The sequence below is a fragment of the Odocoileus virginianus genome, chromosome 29, assembly GCF_023699985.2.
Source record: "Odocoileus virginianus isolate 20LAN1187 ecotype Illinois chromosome 29, Ovbor_1.2, whole genome shotgun sequence".
Taxonomy (NCBI): Eukaryota; Metazoa; Chordata; class Mammalia; order Artiodactyla; family Cervidae; genus Odocoileus; species Odocoileus virginianus.
The window spans coordinates 23584265-23601980 of NC_069702.1; the positions used below are offsets into that span (position 1 = coordinate 23584265).

At 34.9% G+C, this 17716-nt stretch overlaps 1 protein-coding gene across 5 annotated transcripts in view; it reads left to right on the forward strand.

Annotated features, from left to right (window-relative positions):
• The window catches only part of CNOT6L (CCR4-NOT transcription complex subunit 6 like), a 113080-nt gene that overhangs the window by 72877 nt on the left and 22487 nt on the right, over positions 1-17716 (forward strand). For all 5 annotated transcript variants that reach the window (XM_070458261.1, XM_020894694.2, XM_070458259.1 and 2 more), the window contains 3 exons: positions 5661-5729; positions 7990-8147; positions 10605-10759. In XM_070458261.1, coding sequence (XP_070314362.1) covers positions 5661-5729; positions 7990-8147; positions 10605-10759 — 382 coding nt within the window. The remainder of the gene's footprint in view (positions 1-5660; positions 5730-7989; positions 8148-10604; positions 10760-17716) is intronic.

Sequence of the window (17716 nt, forward strand, 5' to 3'; positions counted from 1 at the left end):
TATTAGGGCTATCTTTTCATGGGTTTCACTTCCGTGGTTATTTGAAACTTGGCATTATGCTGTTCTTATTACTTTCATATTAATATAGCTACAAGAAAAAAATATAGCTTCATGAGTTCTGTTTTGGTTAGAATTTCCATTTGTGTATCTTTTCCTGTTTTTTCTTTGTTAAATCTTTCTGTATCTTAGTAGTTTCTTCTGTCTTCTTACTTTGGATTTATTTCATTCTTTTTCGTGTTTGAAGTAAAAATGTATATTTGTTGATTTGAAATCTTTCCTCTTTTTCAGTGTAAATATATAGTGCAACAGTATATAGTTTCCCTCTCAGAACTATTTTAGCTGCATTCCATTCATTTTGATATATTGTACTTTCATTTTCATTCTGTTCAATGTATCTTTAAAAAGTTCCTTCGAGTCTTCCTCTTTGATTCATGGATTATTTAGAAATATGTTAGTTAATTTCCTGTTGTCTGTTACTAATGTTTTGTTTCATTCCAGTTTGGGATCAGTTGGGTAACACTGTATTATTTCACATCTTTTAAATTTCTTGAGGTTTGTTTCATTTCTGTCTTGGTGAATGTTCCATGAGTGCTTAAAAAAAGTATATATTCTGCAGTTTGTTGAGTGGAATATATTATACATGTCAAATAGATCATGTTGGTTGCTGCTGGTGGTTAATTCTTCTTTTTGTTTGTTTTGTTTTGTAATTTTCTATCTAGTAGTCTTACCACATGTTGACATCATAGTGCTGAAATCGCCAACCACAGTTGTGAATTTGTCTATTCTTTCAGCTTTGTCAGTTTTGGCTTCATGTATTTTGAAGTTGTGTTGTTTGTTGTATACACACTTAGGATTGCTGCATCTTCTTGGTGATCTTTTTATCACTGTGTAATGACCCTCTTTGGAGAAGGAAATGGCAACCCACTCCAGTGTTCTTGCCTGGAGAATCCCAAAGAGAGGAGCCTGGCAGGCTACACAGTCCATGGGGTCGCAAGAGTCGGACATGATTTAGCAACTAAAGAGAGAGAGTGACTTTGTTCCTAGTATCTTCTTTACTCCCAAGTCTACTTTATCTCATATTAATATAATCACTCTGCCTTTTTTGTTTGTTTAATATTTACATCCTGTTAATTTCAACTTCACTATGTTGTTGTATTTGAAGTAAGTTTCTTGTATTGTGCATATTTGAGTTACATGTTATTTTTTTTTAATCTGTTTGACCAAGATTCCACTCATTTAGTTTGTGTATTTATTAGACCATTTACATTTAAAGTAAGAATTGATATGTAGAACTTGAAATCAGCCGTTTTATTTTTTGTAGTCTGTTTCCTTTGTTTCTCCTTTATCAATCATTTCTTGGTTTCTTATGGGCTACTTAAATGTTTTTTAGGATACCATCTTGTTTTATTTATGCTGCTTTAGAGTATACTGTCTTGTATAGTTTTCTTAATGATGACTTTTTAGATATCACAATATACATACTTAGAACGTCTGTTGATAATAGTGTCTTCTCATTTTAAGCCAATTATTGACGCCCTACTTCTATTTGTGTCCCTTTGCCTTCTCCACTTTTAAACTATAACTGCCTCTAGTATGTTCTCTACTTACACTGAGTACCACACAGATGTTTCAATTTTTGCCTCAGCCGTCAGATACGATATAAGAAGCTCATGCGGAGAAGATTAATCTGTTATGTTTATCCTTTCACTCATTCCTTGTTCCTTCCATTTTGATGTTACATTTCTTCTACTGTTAACATTTTCTTTCTGTCTTAAGAGCTTCCTTTAGCCATTCTTTAAGGGCCAGTCTGCTAGCAACGAAGTCTTTTTGTTTTCCTTTGATAACATCTTTATTTTTCCTTGATTTATGAAGGAAAGTTCTGTTGGCCACAGAATTTGAGGTTGACAGTTTTCTTTTAGCACTTGAAAAAATATTGTGTCACTTCCTCTGGCACCATGGTTTTAGAAAGAAACCTATTGTTCCCTTTTAGATAATGTCATTTTTCTGGTGTTTTTGAGATTCTTTGTCTTTAGTCTTTAGCAGTTTCATTATGATGTGATCGGTGTGGGTTTCTTTGGGTTTATTTTACTTGAAGTTTGTACATCTTCTTGAATGTGTATATTTATGTGGTTTGTTAAATTTGGGGATTTTTAGTCATTATCTCTTTGAATACTTTTTAAGTCTACATTCTGTCTCTTTTCTTTCTGAACTTTGATTTTATGAATCTTAGATCTTTTGAGGAATGCACAGGTTCCTCAAGCTTTGTTCTTTTTTTTTTTTCAGTTTTCTTTTTATTGTTCATATTGAGTAAATTCTCTTGATTTGTTCTCAAATTCAATAATGTTATGTTTGGTTATCTGTATTATTTTGCCCTGCCACTTCTATTGTGGGCTTCCCTGGTGGCTCAGCTGGTAGAGAAGCTGCCTGCAATGTGGGAGACCTGGGTTCGATCCCTGGGTTGGGACAATTCCCTGAAGACGGGAATGGCTACCCACTCCAGTATTCTGGCCTGGAGAATTCTATGGACTGTATAACCCGTGGGGTCACAAAGAGTTGACACAACTGAGCTGCTTTCACTTTCCACTTTTTTACTGGGGTTTTCTATTTTTTCATCTGTTTCAAGAGAATTGATAATTACTTTATGAAGCAGTTTTATGTTGACTGCTTTAAAATTTCTGTCAGATAATTTCAACAGCTGAATCACCTCTGTGTTATTGTCTGTTGGTAGTCTTTTCTCAAATAAATTGTGATTTTCCTGGTCTTTGGTATGACCAGTGATTTCACTTGTGTCCTGGATATTTTTAATAGTGTTAGGAAACTCAAGACCTTTTAAAAACCTCAGCAGCAGGCAGCTCCCTGTTTAGGCTTAGCATGTGGGTTTTGTTGGCTCTTCAGGCTCAGCCGGCACCCTCACTGTGGGAGACCAGGCCCAGTGCTGTTGATCACTGTGAGGTGTGGGAAATCACACTTCTCTTACCCACTCCCCCAGTCCTCCTCCAGGTCTATTCCTCATGGCTTCAGGACTGGCTAGCATTTAGTGTGGCATGTATGCAAGATAAAAGTGGGAGAATTGTTTTAGATCACATTTTTAGGTATGATGTTGAAAGATGTTAACTGGTGTTTCTTCTGTTCATAATGAGAGTAGTCTTCAATTTTTATCTACATTCTGGTACTTGGCTAGGCCCATACAGATTTAGCTATTAAACAGTCTTTATTTAATGGTTAGCTAATATAAATATAGTCCTATCCTTTGGAGTTTGAGTAAGCTCCGGGAGTTGGTGATGGATAGGGAAGCCTGGTGTGCTGCAGTCCACAGGGTCGCAAAGAGTCGGATATGACTGAGCGACTAAACTGACTGATCCTTTGTCAGATCATTGGCCATGCAGTTTTATCTTTGAAAAGAGTCAATGTTAAGTAAATATATGTCACAGATGAATATATTATTCTCTTTGAAAGAAATATTAAAATTCTGGTTAAGACTAGAATTTCCTTTGACCACTGCCTTTAATTCCAGTCCCTTCTGTGTAAGTAAGCACACTTATAAGTTGGGTGTGTATCCTTATAGACATTTATATATAAAAATTAAACCAGTAGAAATTTTCTTGCATTGTATTACTTTGCATATATGTTTTAAATTTTTTTCTAATAAAATATATCCTACCATAATATATTATTATCTAATTATTAATAAGATATATCTTATTATTATATATTTTCTACTTTTTCCTCACCCAGCAGAATTTCTTACATACCTTTCCACTTTAGCATGCATGTATCTTTTTTCTTTTAAACTATGGCATAGACTAATGTGAAATGGATAAACATTTACCACTGCTTATGCTATTATAAACATTGGCATAATGAATACGTTTGCTGCTTTAAGCAGATAGGGCTGATCCCAAGAAATAGAATTGCTGGGTCACAGGGACATGAATGTTTTAAATTTTAAAAGATGATGCCCATTTGTCTATCCAGATAGCTGTACCAGTTTGTATTCCCACCAGTTGTATGTACAAATATCTATTTCTTACCACCTTCACCATATTATTAAACTAAATTTTTTTTTGTCAACCTAGATAAATGCTATCTCATTTTTAAGTTTCTTCTGGTTACTGGGGAGATACAGTATCTTTTCCATGTTTTTGTTCTTCAGTTATTTTGGGGGAATAGTATATGTTTTATTTACACTGTTAAATTGTGCTGTATTAAGATATAGGAAGCCTCAGAATGTTGACATCGCTTTGTTTTATTTTGATAATTTTCATGCTTTCTGAGTTTTTAACTATTTGCTAATAAGGATCCCAGCAGCTGAGGAGTTCTTTGTTTACTCTCCATTATATTTATATAATGAGCTTCTGTTTTAGAGAGAGTTGCCATAGTTCTGGCACGGCACTCCTAGGAGGCATGGTTATTTTCCAGGATTCAGTGTGTGTTGAACCAGCTGGATGGTTTGTTATCTTATGATGACCTTCATTACTTTCCTGGCAAGATACAGACTATGCAAAATAACATTCATTTCACTTTGTGTGAACAGTATGGCTGCTAAAAGAGACACCCTTTAGCTAGACTTTTGGAACACTAAAACGGTTAGTAAAATGACACTTTTTTTTAAAGATCTTGGATACTTGGTTCAGAATTTCTGTGGCTGGGTGATGATGGAGTGTTTCTGCTTAAATGCAATACATTTCTTAGCCACTAATTCACTGGGTAAATCTGCAAACTTGAATCAAACTGTCCTATAATTGCAATTGTGTTTAAAAGGGAGAGGAAAAAAGAGGTAATTAAATCTTAACTTAGTGCATTTTCTTTCATCTGATAGTTTGATAGAATTTAGTTCCATAATCTTGACAATCATATCTGAGCAATTAACGTTTAACCAGTGCCTTCCCTTTTTTCTATATGTACAATGCCATTCTAATCTCTGGCTTTGTATCAACATTATAAAAGAAAGATTAAAATTAGGAAATGAAAGCCCTATTAGAAAATTCAGTAGTTTTAATTATACATGCATGTTTGTTTTTTTATGTTTTAAAAATATCTGAGTAATTTTGTTCATCAGTGTGTTGAAACTTCACGTAGCTTTCATTTTCCCGCTGGGAACAAGACTGAGTAGTTTACTTGTATAATTAAGACATAAGCCTCTTACTTAAGGATCTAAATAGGCACTTTTAAAAATAAATGCGTTGAAAGTATAAATGCCATTAATGAATTTCTTCATGTTCTTTTCAGATGTTAGTTTCGTGTTTTCTGCATAACTCTTCATCAACTTCCTTCAGCTTTTAAATCTTCCTTATATTTCAGTACTAGATTTTTAAGACCATAAGGATTTCCCAGGTGGCACTAGTGGTAAAGAACCCGCTGCAGTGCAGGAGACATAAGAGACAGTGGTTCAGTCCCTGGGTCAGAAACGTCCCCTGGAGGAGGGCATGGTATCCCACTCCAGTGTTCTTGCCTGGAGAATCCCATGGACAGAGGAGCCTGGTGGGCTGCAGTCCACGGGGTCACAAAGAATTGGGAGGACTGAAGTGACTTCGCACATACACACATGGGCTGTTATAGCTGAAGAGAGAACAGAAGCTGATTTGACATTATAAATTAATAAATAATACTGATTTTAGAAATATAGGAAATTACATTTTAAAAAAATGGTTTTTTTCCAGTTCATCCGGAGCAGCTTCCTCCGAGGCCATGGATTACATTAAAAGAACGAGACCAAATTCTGCCATCAGGTAAAATAGTTTCTCTTATTCTTTCTTGACTTTTTTCAGATACATTTGAAATGCCATTTGGGCTTTGTGATGAAATTAACCTTCAAATTAGGCCTTCATTTTACCTCCCCTGAGTAGATGAGTTTAGAAATACTGATGGGTAGAGTTAAAGTCTACCCTAAGGCTTAAGTACAAGAATCTCATATCTTTCACAGTGATGGGGCTCTTGGTTTGAAAATTACTTATTGTAATAGAGCTTTCCAAATGGCATCTTCACATAAGGTTTGGTGATTAAAGAAAAATGAGGAGTAATGAATTTTCTTCTGAAAAATTTTAAGCTACTTAGATTTATCTTTCTTTAGTGGGTAGACTAATAACTTGTAGAGGGATGATTTAGACTGAGTCAAATTTACTATATTGGAAACAGAATATGATACCAGGCCAGGGGTATCGAAATGGTATGGGGTGAAGATATGAGCAGTTTAATTATATGATTCAGCATTTCTTGAACTGCAGTAAATGTAGAAAATATAAACCTTTATCTTTTTGTGCAGACCAGTGATAATTTGACATTTATAGGGCTTCTTTCTGTTTATTAGACATTTTATAATTCGGATTTCTGCTTAAAATAAGTTGTTATTAATATTCCTCTTACAAGTAATAATTTTTATGATACCTAATTTTATTTTGAAGATGAAAATTTTACTGTTTTAATATGAAGTAACCAAATGCTGATACTTAATTTTAGGGACGTTCAGTTGTTAAAGGGTGATTTATAGCCCCAAAATTACAATGGTAATTAAACTATGTAAGAATTAATCCTAGATGGTGAAAGAGGTACCAGTATACATAATGACCACCAGTCAGATCCCCAGGAGGCCTCTGAACTAAGTTTCTCATAATATCTTCCCATCATCTGACTCTGAGTCAACTTCAGTTGAGCGCTACTTCATTTCTTGTATTCCTTACCCTTTATTAAGTATTTGATTCTCACCCATGTCTGCCCATTGTGATTACCTGGGATGCTTTTTAAAAATATTAACGCCCAAATCCTAACATACTAAATTAGTGTGGAGTGATCAACATTTTTTTTTTAAAGTTCTATAATGTGATTCTAATGGATAGCTAGGATAGAGAATTAGTGATAGAAATCAGGGATTTTCAAACTGGTGTGCTTGTGCATAGAATCACCTTAGGATTTTGTTAAAATTGCAGATTGCAATTCAGTAAGTCTTTGTGAAGCCAGAAATTTCTGCATTTCTGAGTTACAAGGTGATAACTGATGTTGCTGGCTCCTAGAGCACACTTCTGAGTAGCAGGAGATACAAGCTGTTTTCCTGTTAGTTTACTTGTAGTCCTTTCACTGGCTTCCTTGGTGGCTCAGTGGTGAAGAACCTACCTGCCAATGCAGGAGGTGAGGGTTCGATCCATGGGACAGGACGGTCCTCTGGAGTAGGAAATTGCAACCCACTGCAGTGTTCTTTCCTGGGAAATCCCATGGACAGAGGAGCTTGGCGGGCTACAGTCCACGGGGTCACAAAGAGTCGGACATGACTTAGCAACTGAGCATGCACACAGTCCTTTTACAGTTCAGGGGAATTTTAAAATGAGAATTTAATTTTAAAAATGAGTGTTTGATTTGGTTAAAAAGGTTTCTCTTATAACTGAACTTTGTTAGTCTGTGTTCTTCTGGCTCAGAGCAGTGAGAGAAATAAGAGACTCAAAAAAGTACTAACTGTGAATATTTTGTTAATGAAAGGTAATGAAAGCCTTTTAAAGAGAAGAAAATTAAAATTTACTTTTGTAGTTTACTTTTATTCCATTTATAGAGAAAAGTTTTGCTCAGCAAATTATGTGTAAAAAAGTTAGTATTGATTTAAAATTAGATTATTTTTGGCCACACCGCATGACTGGCAGGATCTTAGTTACCTGACCAGGGACTGAACCTATGTTCCCAACAGTGGAAGTGCAAGAGTCCTAACCACTGAGCCACCAGGAAATTCCCTAAAACTTGAATTTTTATTTATTAAAATATCCTTTTAAAAAATCTCAAATAGGAGCTGTAAGTCTGATTCTGGTAAAAGACCTTTGGTATGGTGGATGGACTCTGGTGAAGTTTTTATATAGTTTAACAGAATCTTGCCCATGGTGTTTCACAGTGGTAATATTTAAGTTATGTTTGTGTGGCATGTATGATCGTGTAGGTGTACATGTGATATTGCTTTAGAAAAGGTTGCCTAATTTTCTCCCTTTTGTCTTGTTTTTTTCTCCCACTTCTTAGCATCATTCACGGTTATGTGTTACAATGTGTTATGTGATAAATATGCCACCCGGCAGCTATATGGCTATTGCCCATCCTGGGCATTAAACTGGGAATACAGGAAAAAGGGAATTATGGAAGAAATTGTTAACTGTGACGCAGATATCATTAGTCTTCAGGTAACACTAGAGATTGAATTGTCTGTAACTTAAAGGTGAATCTAAAAATTACAAAAGATCTTACTTTTGGGAGAGATTCTGTGTTTGAAGGAAAACCCAAAGGAATTATTTTCATAAATATTTTCACAGTGAAACGGTTTTGTATAAGCCATAAACTTATACTCATTTACTGTTTTCTTAAGTGAAAATAATTTTACCACATTATTCATGTTAATTTGTGTTATGAAAAAATCATTGGTATTGCCGAAAGAGAAAACTACTGAAGATTGAATCTTTAAGAAATATAAATTTAACTTATAATGGGATCTGTAAAACAAAATTACTTGTCTACTATTGTTCCTCAGTGATAAACATATAAAAATATTGTACTATAAATCATGCATTTTTGCCTTATTTTTAAAAGCAACCTCAGAAATCTAGATACTTTATTGAATTTAACTGATTAAAGCACCCTTTGATTAAAATATGTGTTTTACTGCTTTTCAGTCCTCAGCTAATGAATGGCCAAGAAGGTTTACAGATAGTTTTTAGTACTTCTTTTCTTAGCAGTTTTCAAGGCATATTAAATGCTTTAAGGTATTTTAAAATTTTAAGTGTCATAATTTCACACCTCCTTTTCTGTATAACTTAAGAATAAAGTCATTACTTTTATAATAAATTTTTTTGTGTTAGAGTAGCTTTATTATTTACTTATATTTGTGTTATTATCCATGATTCATTTGACTCTGGAAAATAAAATAGTAGCAGAAGTCTTGAAAAGTGAAATTTTCTTTTAAACACTGAGAACTGATACAAAATGAGGGGAGGAGGAGGCAAATACGGGCTTACCAGGTGGTGCTAGTGGTAAAGAACCCAAATGCCAGTGCAGGAGACATGAGACATGGGTTCGATCTGTGGGTCAGGAAGGTCCCCTGGAGGAGGGAATGGCAACCTACTCCAGTATTCTTGCTTGGAGAATGCTGTGGACAGAGGAGCCTGGTGGGCTACAGTCCATAGGGTTGCAAAGAGTCTGACACAACTGAAGCTACTTAGCACACATGGAGACAAATAAGCATAGGCTTATGTTATTTAATTTTCCTCCTTTGATTCAGTATTTATAGTAATAACAGCCTCACACTCTTCCTTAGTAAGTAAAGTATAGTATGAAGCATGTGAGAGTGAAGTCGCTCAGTCATGTCCGACTCTTTGCCACCCCGTGGACTGTAGCCTGCCAGGCTCCTCCGTCCATGGGATTCTCCAGGCAAGAATACTGGAATGTGTTACCATTTCCTTCTCCAGGGGATTTTCCCAACCCAGGGATCGAACCCGGGTCTCTCCCGCATTGGAGGCAGACGCTTTAACCTCTGAGCCAAGAAGCATCATAATTTTAAAAATGTTATTATAAAAGTAACACTATGTTATAAAGTGTTCATTCCAGAGAAGTTGGAAATACAAAAAGAATATAAATAATAATAGAATAAAACATCTGATCCTGTACCCCAAAGAAAGTTGCTTAAACTCCAGGGTTAAAACTTCTGGAGTATTTATTATATTCTTTTTAAAGCATTCACTTGCCTATTTATTTACAGGTATGTTTTCAAAATAGAGCTCACACTATTAATATATTTTGTTTCTTATTGCATTTAATATACATTTTCTGCATTACTAAAATTTTTCAAAGCCAGTTGTATGAATACATACTAATTGATTTAGCGTTTTCCCTGCTGTTGGACATTAAGGCGGTTTGTTTTCATTTTTACAATATCATGTTGTTATAAACATTAGCACACATAAATCCTTATCTTCACACTTGATTATTTCATTTGGAAAGATTTCTTAAAAGTATATTATCGGTCAAGTAATAAATTAGTCTAAATAATTGCCAAATTAACACAGACCATTGGATTATTGGTATTCAGGTAGTTAAAAATTCCTTTAAGTAGGATTTTTGTTGATAGATCTTGAACTTCTCAGTTTTGACTATCATTCCTTTCCACCACAGTTGAGAAATACAAAATATTTTTTTAATTACCTCCTAATATAAAATTTTCAGTTCCCTACTGCTTAATCTGTAATATGACCAACTTTCATATTTTGTATTTCAATTTTGTTCAGTTACCAGTTGAGGAAGTGAAGTACAGTAGTTGTTGTTCAGTCACTAAGTCGTGTCCCACTCTTTGTGACTGCATGGACTGCAGCGTGTCAGGCTTCCCTGATGAACTCTAAATTGAAAGTCAGGAGATTTGGGACCAACTGACTACCTCTGTAAACCTGAGAAAATCATGTTATTTTTTTATTCTTTTAGGCTTTACAGAGCTGCCATTGTCAAATGGTAGCTGCTATCAATAAGGTAAGGTAGTTAGATAATGTTTGTTAAATGAAGTATTCTAACTTAGTTACACTTTACTCACAGTGTTGCACAGTTTTACATCTTAGTTTTCCTCTGTCATGTCGGTGATAATGTATCTTCCATCTCAGGAAGTGGAAACAGAGCAATACTTCACTCTCTTTCTGCCAGCATTGAAGGAGCGTGGATATGATGGATTTTTTTCTCCAAAGTCACGTGCCAAAATCATGTCTGAGCAGGAGAGAAAGCATGTGGACGGTTGTGCAATATTCTTCAAGACCGAAAAGTGAGTTATAGAAACAAAGCATAATTTCTTTAATTACCACACATTTGAAATTGTCTTTGGTTTGACCTTAAAATAGACAAAAAGCTGAGAAACAGGTAATATAAAAACTAAAACTATTGGTAAGATTTTATTTCCTAGGCTGTGTATTGGAAATTAGAATGTTTATCATATTCTTTATGCTTTTTTGCCAAATGGCACTAAAAATATTAAAAGGAGTATATAACTTAAATATGATATTATCATAATTTTATATATATTTCCATGAAGTAAAATATTAGTTTTGGTGTAAAAAAGAAAGTAGTACCCTTTAAGATTAGAACTAAGTGATCTGAAGTTTCTTTTAGTGATTTTTTTCATTTGTTGTTATCATGTCTGACTCTTTGCGACCCCATGTACTACAGCATGCCAGGCTTCCCTGTCCTTCACTATCTTCTGGAATTTGCTCAAACTCATGTCCATTGAGTCAGTGATGCCATCCAACCATCTCATCTGTCACCTCACCCACTTCTCCTCCTGCCCTCAGTCTTTCCCAGCATCAGGGTCTTTTCCAGTGAATCAGCTGTTAGCATCAGGTGGCCAAGTATGGGAGCTTCAACTTCAGCATCAGTCCTTCCAATTAATATTCAGTGTTGATTTCCTTTAGGATTGACTGGTTTGATCTCCTTGCAGTCTAGGGGGCTCTCAAAGAGTCTTCTCCAGCACCACAGTTCAAAAGCATCAATTCTCTAGCGCTCAGCCTTCTTTATGGTTCAACTGTCATATCTGTACATGACTACTGGAAAAACCATAGCTTTGACTAGAAGGACCTTTGTCAGCAAAGTGATGTCTCATCTTTTTAATGCACTGTCTAGGTTTATTATAGCTTTTTTCCAAGGAGCCAAGCATTTTAAAATTTCATGGCTGCAGTCATCATCCTCAGTGATTTTGGAGCCTAGTAAAATAAAATCTGTCACTTCTTCCACTTTTTCCCCTTCTCTTTGCCATGAAGTGATGGGACCAGATGCCATGATCTTAGTTTTTTGAATATTGAGTTTTAAGCCAGCTTTTAGTTGGCCCTTAAGTCATTCATTTTTTTTTAATCAACTTTTCACCTTTTCCAGTTAATATTATGTATGTTTATTTCTCGTCTTATGAAAAGTCACTCAGTTGTGTCCAACTCTAAGGACCTCATGGACTGCAGCCTGCCAGGCTCCTCTGTCCATGGAATTCTCCAGGCAAGAATACTGCAGTGGGTAACTGTTCCCCTTCTCCAGGGGATCTTCCCAACCCAGGGATTGAACCTGGGTCTCCCGCATTGCAGGTGGATTCTTTACTGTCTGAGCAGCAGGGAAACTTAGTTGCTTATTCACTAAATGTTTACTGAGCATTTGCTTTATGACGAGTGCTGTGCTAGTCACTGTAGACCCAAAAATACATGGTTTCTGATCCCACTCAGAGCTCCAGTAGGAAAAGGAAGGAGTAAATCACAGTATAGTATGGTATATATGTGTTAGAGATATGCCTGGATAGATAAGGGAAGGTGAAGAGAAGCACAGAGCTTATAGAGATAGGGAGTTAAAGGATTGATTGAGACAAAACAATGGAAAGTGGTCATGACCTGAAATGGAAAACAGAAAACATGACCTTTTTCTTTTTTCAGGGCTATAATGTAGTTGATGAAAGTACGGTCAAAGATAAACCTATTATGACTGCTTATTAAAATATATGAACAATCTTGTAGAGGCCTCTGTGCTTTAATATTCTTGAGTTTAAAATGGAAAAAAGTATATATTCAGAGGTAGTTACAAGAATTAAATGAGATAATGAATGGAGAGGTACTTTTTAAATCATTAAGTGTCCCAGAAATATTTTTATTATTGTCATATTTCTCTTTCTGTAATCCTTTGCAATTTTAGTACTTCTCTCTTACTAGGTTTATGATGCTGTGTGCATTGAATTTAGGAATTGCATTTCTGACTTGAGGGTTCAGAACCGTAACAAGCTTAGAAGGCTATGTCTGTCTCTTTTTCTTTTTTTGGTTTGGAATTATGAAGAGTTATTATATTACTCTCTGTTTCATTCTTTTATTTATTTATTATTTTATTAAAATATAGTTGATTTACAATGTGTTAATTTCTGCTGTACAGTAAAGTGATTCCATTATATATATATACATTCCTTTTTAATATTCTTTTTCACTGTGGTTTATCACAAAATACTGAATATAGTTGCCTGTACTGTACAGTAGGACCTTATTGTTTATCCATTAGTTTGCATCTGCTAACCCCAAACTCCCAGTCCATCCACCCTCCACCTCCCCTCCCTTTTCCCCTTGGCAACCACAGATCTGTTCCCTATGTCTAAAGGCCTGTTTCTGTTTCCTAGATAGGTTTGTTTTTGTCATATTTTAGATTCCACATATAAGTGTTATCATACGTTATTTTTTATTTTCTTTTTGACTGATTTGACTTAGTGTGATGAGGTCTGAGTCCATCCATGTTGCTGCAAATGGCCTTATTTCATAGAAAGCTATCTTTTGAATAGCTGGCTGAGTGATTAGATGGTTAGAGGCAGATTCTTTTGGTTATCATCTTGAGGAAAAGAGAGAAGTATATTTTTGCCTCATAAAGGCTGCCAGTTTTACAGTGGAAAATTTGAAAGCACCTCCATTCCAGCCTTCAGAAGACTGAAATGTATGGAGTGAGATAGAGGTGGTATTATATAGTTAATAACTTAGGTTTGATACATTAGATAGGAAATCATCTACTAATAGAATAGGCACATAAACACTTGTGACTGTCTTCCTGTTATAACAAACCATTTCAATGTTTTTATTAATGTAGGCCTATTTATTACCAGCATGACTTGTTATTTTGAGTAAATGAATTAAGTGAATTTGAAAGGTGTTTGAGTCACTTCTTCTCATTTATTTGTCCCTACTTTCATATCTTTTCTGTGAATTTTTAATAGAGACTTTTCATTTGTTTAATAATTAGTATACAGCCCTGTAGTATTTGAGGTCAGAATATGCTATATACTCTTCTAGTAGGTTGATGTGATATCTTTTTTTTCTTTTTTACAAATTTTAGCATAACAATAGCCATTACTTTGTAATATTTGCATGTCAGCCTTTTTCTTTTATTCACACTGATTATCTTAATTTTTGAAGCAGTCCTCAAGAGTTAGGAGTACAACTGTTTCCTCATTCTTACAGATGAGGAAGCCAAGACATGGAGAGTATCTGGCTTCACAGTCCGTGCATTTAACCACTGTGCTGAACTGAGCCTTTAGACTTCTTTTATGTGTATACAATTTGTATATATATATTTTCTTTGAAATATAGTTGATTTACAGTGTTGTGTTAGTTTTAGGTCTATAGCAGAGTGATTCAGTTTTACATATATATATTCTTTTTCAAATTCTTTTCTCATGTCGGTTATTAGAAAATATTGAGTATAGTTCCCTGTGCTATATACTAGGTCCTTGTTGTTTAGACTTATTTCTGCTTCTGATATCACTTGTACCTCTTAAAAGGTTATCTCATTCGGAAAAATTACCTTGAATTTCATATTTGTTACCTGTATTCACACACAAATTTCCTTGAAACATCATAATGTAAAAAAATTACTGATAACACTGATGAGATGTGATGAGATGTGACATCAGCTCGTTTTTCCATTTGCCATTGTTTCTTTCTGAAGGATGATATTATCATTTTTCATTCCTTTCACAGTTTTGAGAGGGAAATCTAAAATGCCTTGATAGTTTATTAGAGGTAATTAAGATTTTGAACTAACAGTTATAACTGTTATTTAGGAAAGTTTAGACAACCGACTATTTGAAAACAGACTTGAATTATTTAAAATGCTGTGAATTTTTTCCACTTTGAAATATTTTGTAAAACACATATATGCATATGGGCATGTATTTTGTCTCTCATGCATTTGGGCATGTATTTTGTCTCTCTGTGTGTGTTTGGAAAACTTACGATAGGTAAATTTTTTAAAGTCAAAAAGTTTCTCTTTGCCATATTTTGTCCTATAGACTAAACAGTTAGTAGAAATGGAGTCTTGGAGCCCAGTGCACAATTTGAAGAAATCGAAAATGTCGAAAAATGGAGCTGAAACCAGACCTAGATACTAGACATACTTGCTGTTCCTGAGGTTAGCAGTTCTGATCTAATCATACTTGGCTTCAAATCAGTGAGAAAGGGAAAGATGAAAACAGCAGTTTTAGAACAGTGTGACCATTAATTACACTGTGACGAGGCAGTCTCTTCCAATAGGGTTGGCAACTAGGTTGTCGTGGTGCTTAGTCCTTGTATTGCCTCTGCTCTCTGTCTCAGAGACACCAGGTAAGACCAGGTCCTTGTTTTGCCTTCCATTTTGTGACAGGTTGTTTTGTGGTTGAGAAGAGGGCATTCATTTGTAGATTATATAGTATTGTCCCAAAATAACCTATTCTGATAATCCTGTCTTACTAGTTTCTCAGTTACTAATTTTGTCTGTCATGGGTGGTGGTTGCATTTAGAACTTTAAAATCGGAGATTGTGATTTCTAGTTTCCAGTGTTAGCTTTCCCATTTATTTAATCTGGAACATTGCTTTATGCCAGTTTCATTACCTTTCCAGTGTGAATGTTAATAATAACTGTTCTGCCTGACTTCAGAGGTTTTTTTATGGGGCTAAAATGACCAAAAATGTGAAAATGCTTTTGGTGGTTAAAAGAGTTGTACAAATATATCTAAAATGGTGAATATCCACTTTTCTTCCCTATTTATCTCATTCTCTAAGCTTACCTTTTCTAGCAGATTATTTTTTGGAACTCCCATGATTACTTGAAAGGACCCAAGAACACATTTTATAGCATCTTATACTGCATATACAATAAAAATTTCTATTTGGTTTAGGTTTAAGAGTGAGTTTAATGTGATTAGAAAGGGTCATGGTTCACAGAAAGGAGAAGCAGAGTAGAGATTATTTGGTTGAGGTGAGAGGAGAGAAAGTAAGAAGTATTGTTCTAAAGTAGTATGGAATAGAATATGGGTAAACTGTTTCTTACTGTATTATAGATGTATTATAATTATAAATATAGTATAAAATAAACACAGAAACAAGATGAGTTGTAGGAGGTTATCTAGCTATACTAGTGCTGGAAATCTTATTTTCTAAAAGCAGAGTCCCTGAAAAGTTCTTATGGCCCAAGAAGCATATCTATGCCCTTATTTAACTCTCACTGGAAAAAAGGAATTTTCTGAGGTTCCTCAGTTCTCAGCTATCTCTTTGATTCTTCAACTGTTGGTGAAACTGAAATAATAAGATTGTGAGTATCACTCTGACCATTTCTGTATCTCTAAGCACTAAAAAGGGGAGTGTTTGGTTATAATAACATGTGCTCTGTTTAGGAAAACTGATTTTATTTTCTTGAACTTTTTGAAACCAAAGACATTAGAAACTAGATACCTCAAGAAGATTGGGATGTTTAAGTCAGAAATAGGGCAATACATAATAAATCATACCAATGAAGAAGAAAACTGAAAGGGTAATTTGAGGCAGTTAATGAACCAGTTAATTGTTCAGGATTCATTTTAAAAAGAAGTGCTTTTTTTTCCCCCAATAAAAAAACTCAATAACCAAGCATGTATTAAAGAAAAAAAAGAGCTTATGAACCTGTCTTCTTTGCCATGAAAATTAAGAAAAAAGGGAAAATTGGATGAATGTGCTAAGGCAACAAGGAGAATATTTTAAATAACATCTGCACTATACCCCTGTGCATTGTGCAGTCACTAATTAATGATCAAGGAAAAAAACTAGTCTTGCAAGCTCTATTTTACTTTCATGGTCTCTATTGAGGAGAATTGTTTTCAAACTGAAAAGACTAAGACGAGGTAAGGAGGAGATTGGGAAACCAAGAAGAGGAGCTTGGGAAGCCAGGCAAATCACTAAACTGCTTTAACTAGTTAGGTTTCCAAATCAATATAATTATATCCCATGGTATTAAAATATCCTGCCAAAATATGATTAGAGAAGTAGATGGCATGAGTCATCTATAGTGAGCATTGGAGTATAGGAGCAGTTCTAGTATATTGGAGACAAATAAACCACCTCATTTGCAAGCCTCAGTTTTCCTCATCTTTTTAGTGGTAACGAGCATTGGTTTGACCAAAAAGTTTGGCTTTTTCCACAAGATATTACTCGAATGAACTTTTTGGCCAACCCAGTAGTATTGTCTGTCACAGTTTGAGTTCTCCAGAAACAAGACTCCCAAGTTAGTTTGGTGTTCAGGAGTTTATTAGGGATCAAAAGCTGTGGCAAGGAAGGGGGGAAAGCAGAACTGAGCATAGATAGTAGAACTGTGTTGCACATCAGACAGCCTCAGTTGGCCCCCCCTGTAGCTTTGGAGCTGAAATGGCCTATGAGAGTTAATCCAGGAGGAACCAACATCCCCAGACCTCTATCTTTTGCTTTTGATCTGTAATGTGCCACTCCCAGCAATACTTGGACTTCAGTGAGGCAGCCCTCCGCAGCTGGAGCAGTTGCTGAAGGACTGATGAGGCATCCAAGCAGCCTCTCTTCATGTCCACACTTTGCAAAGTTTTAACAAAATCTTAGGGCTAATAATATGGAGTAATTTCACAGGTCTTGATACAGAGTAGATCCTCATTAATAGATGGCTTATTATTGTTTTAAATTTGTTCTGCACTATTCAGAATTTTGGTTATATAAGAGAAGACATATGCATACATATAAGATTTATAAAAAACCAAAAAGCTGGCAAGGATATTTTCATCCTTTGGAAAACTTGTTGTTTCAAAGTGCCCTTAATATCTGAATGGGTGAACTAATGAGCAGCAATTGAAATGATACTCAACAGAAATAAAGTATGCAATTCTTCAATTATTAAAAGAAAGAGGAAGAGAGAAAATTGGGATCACAGAAAAATGTTTATATGCAAAACAACTTATTACTACACTTATGAA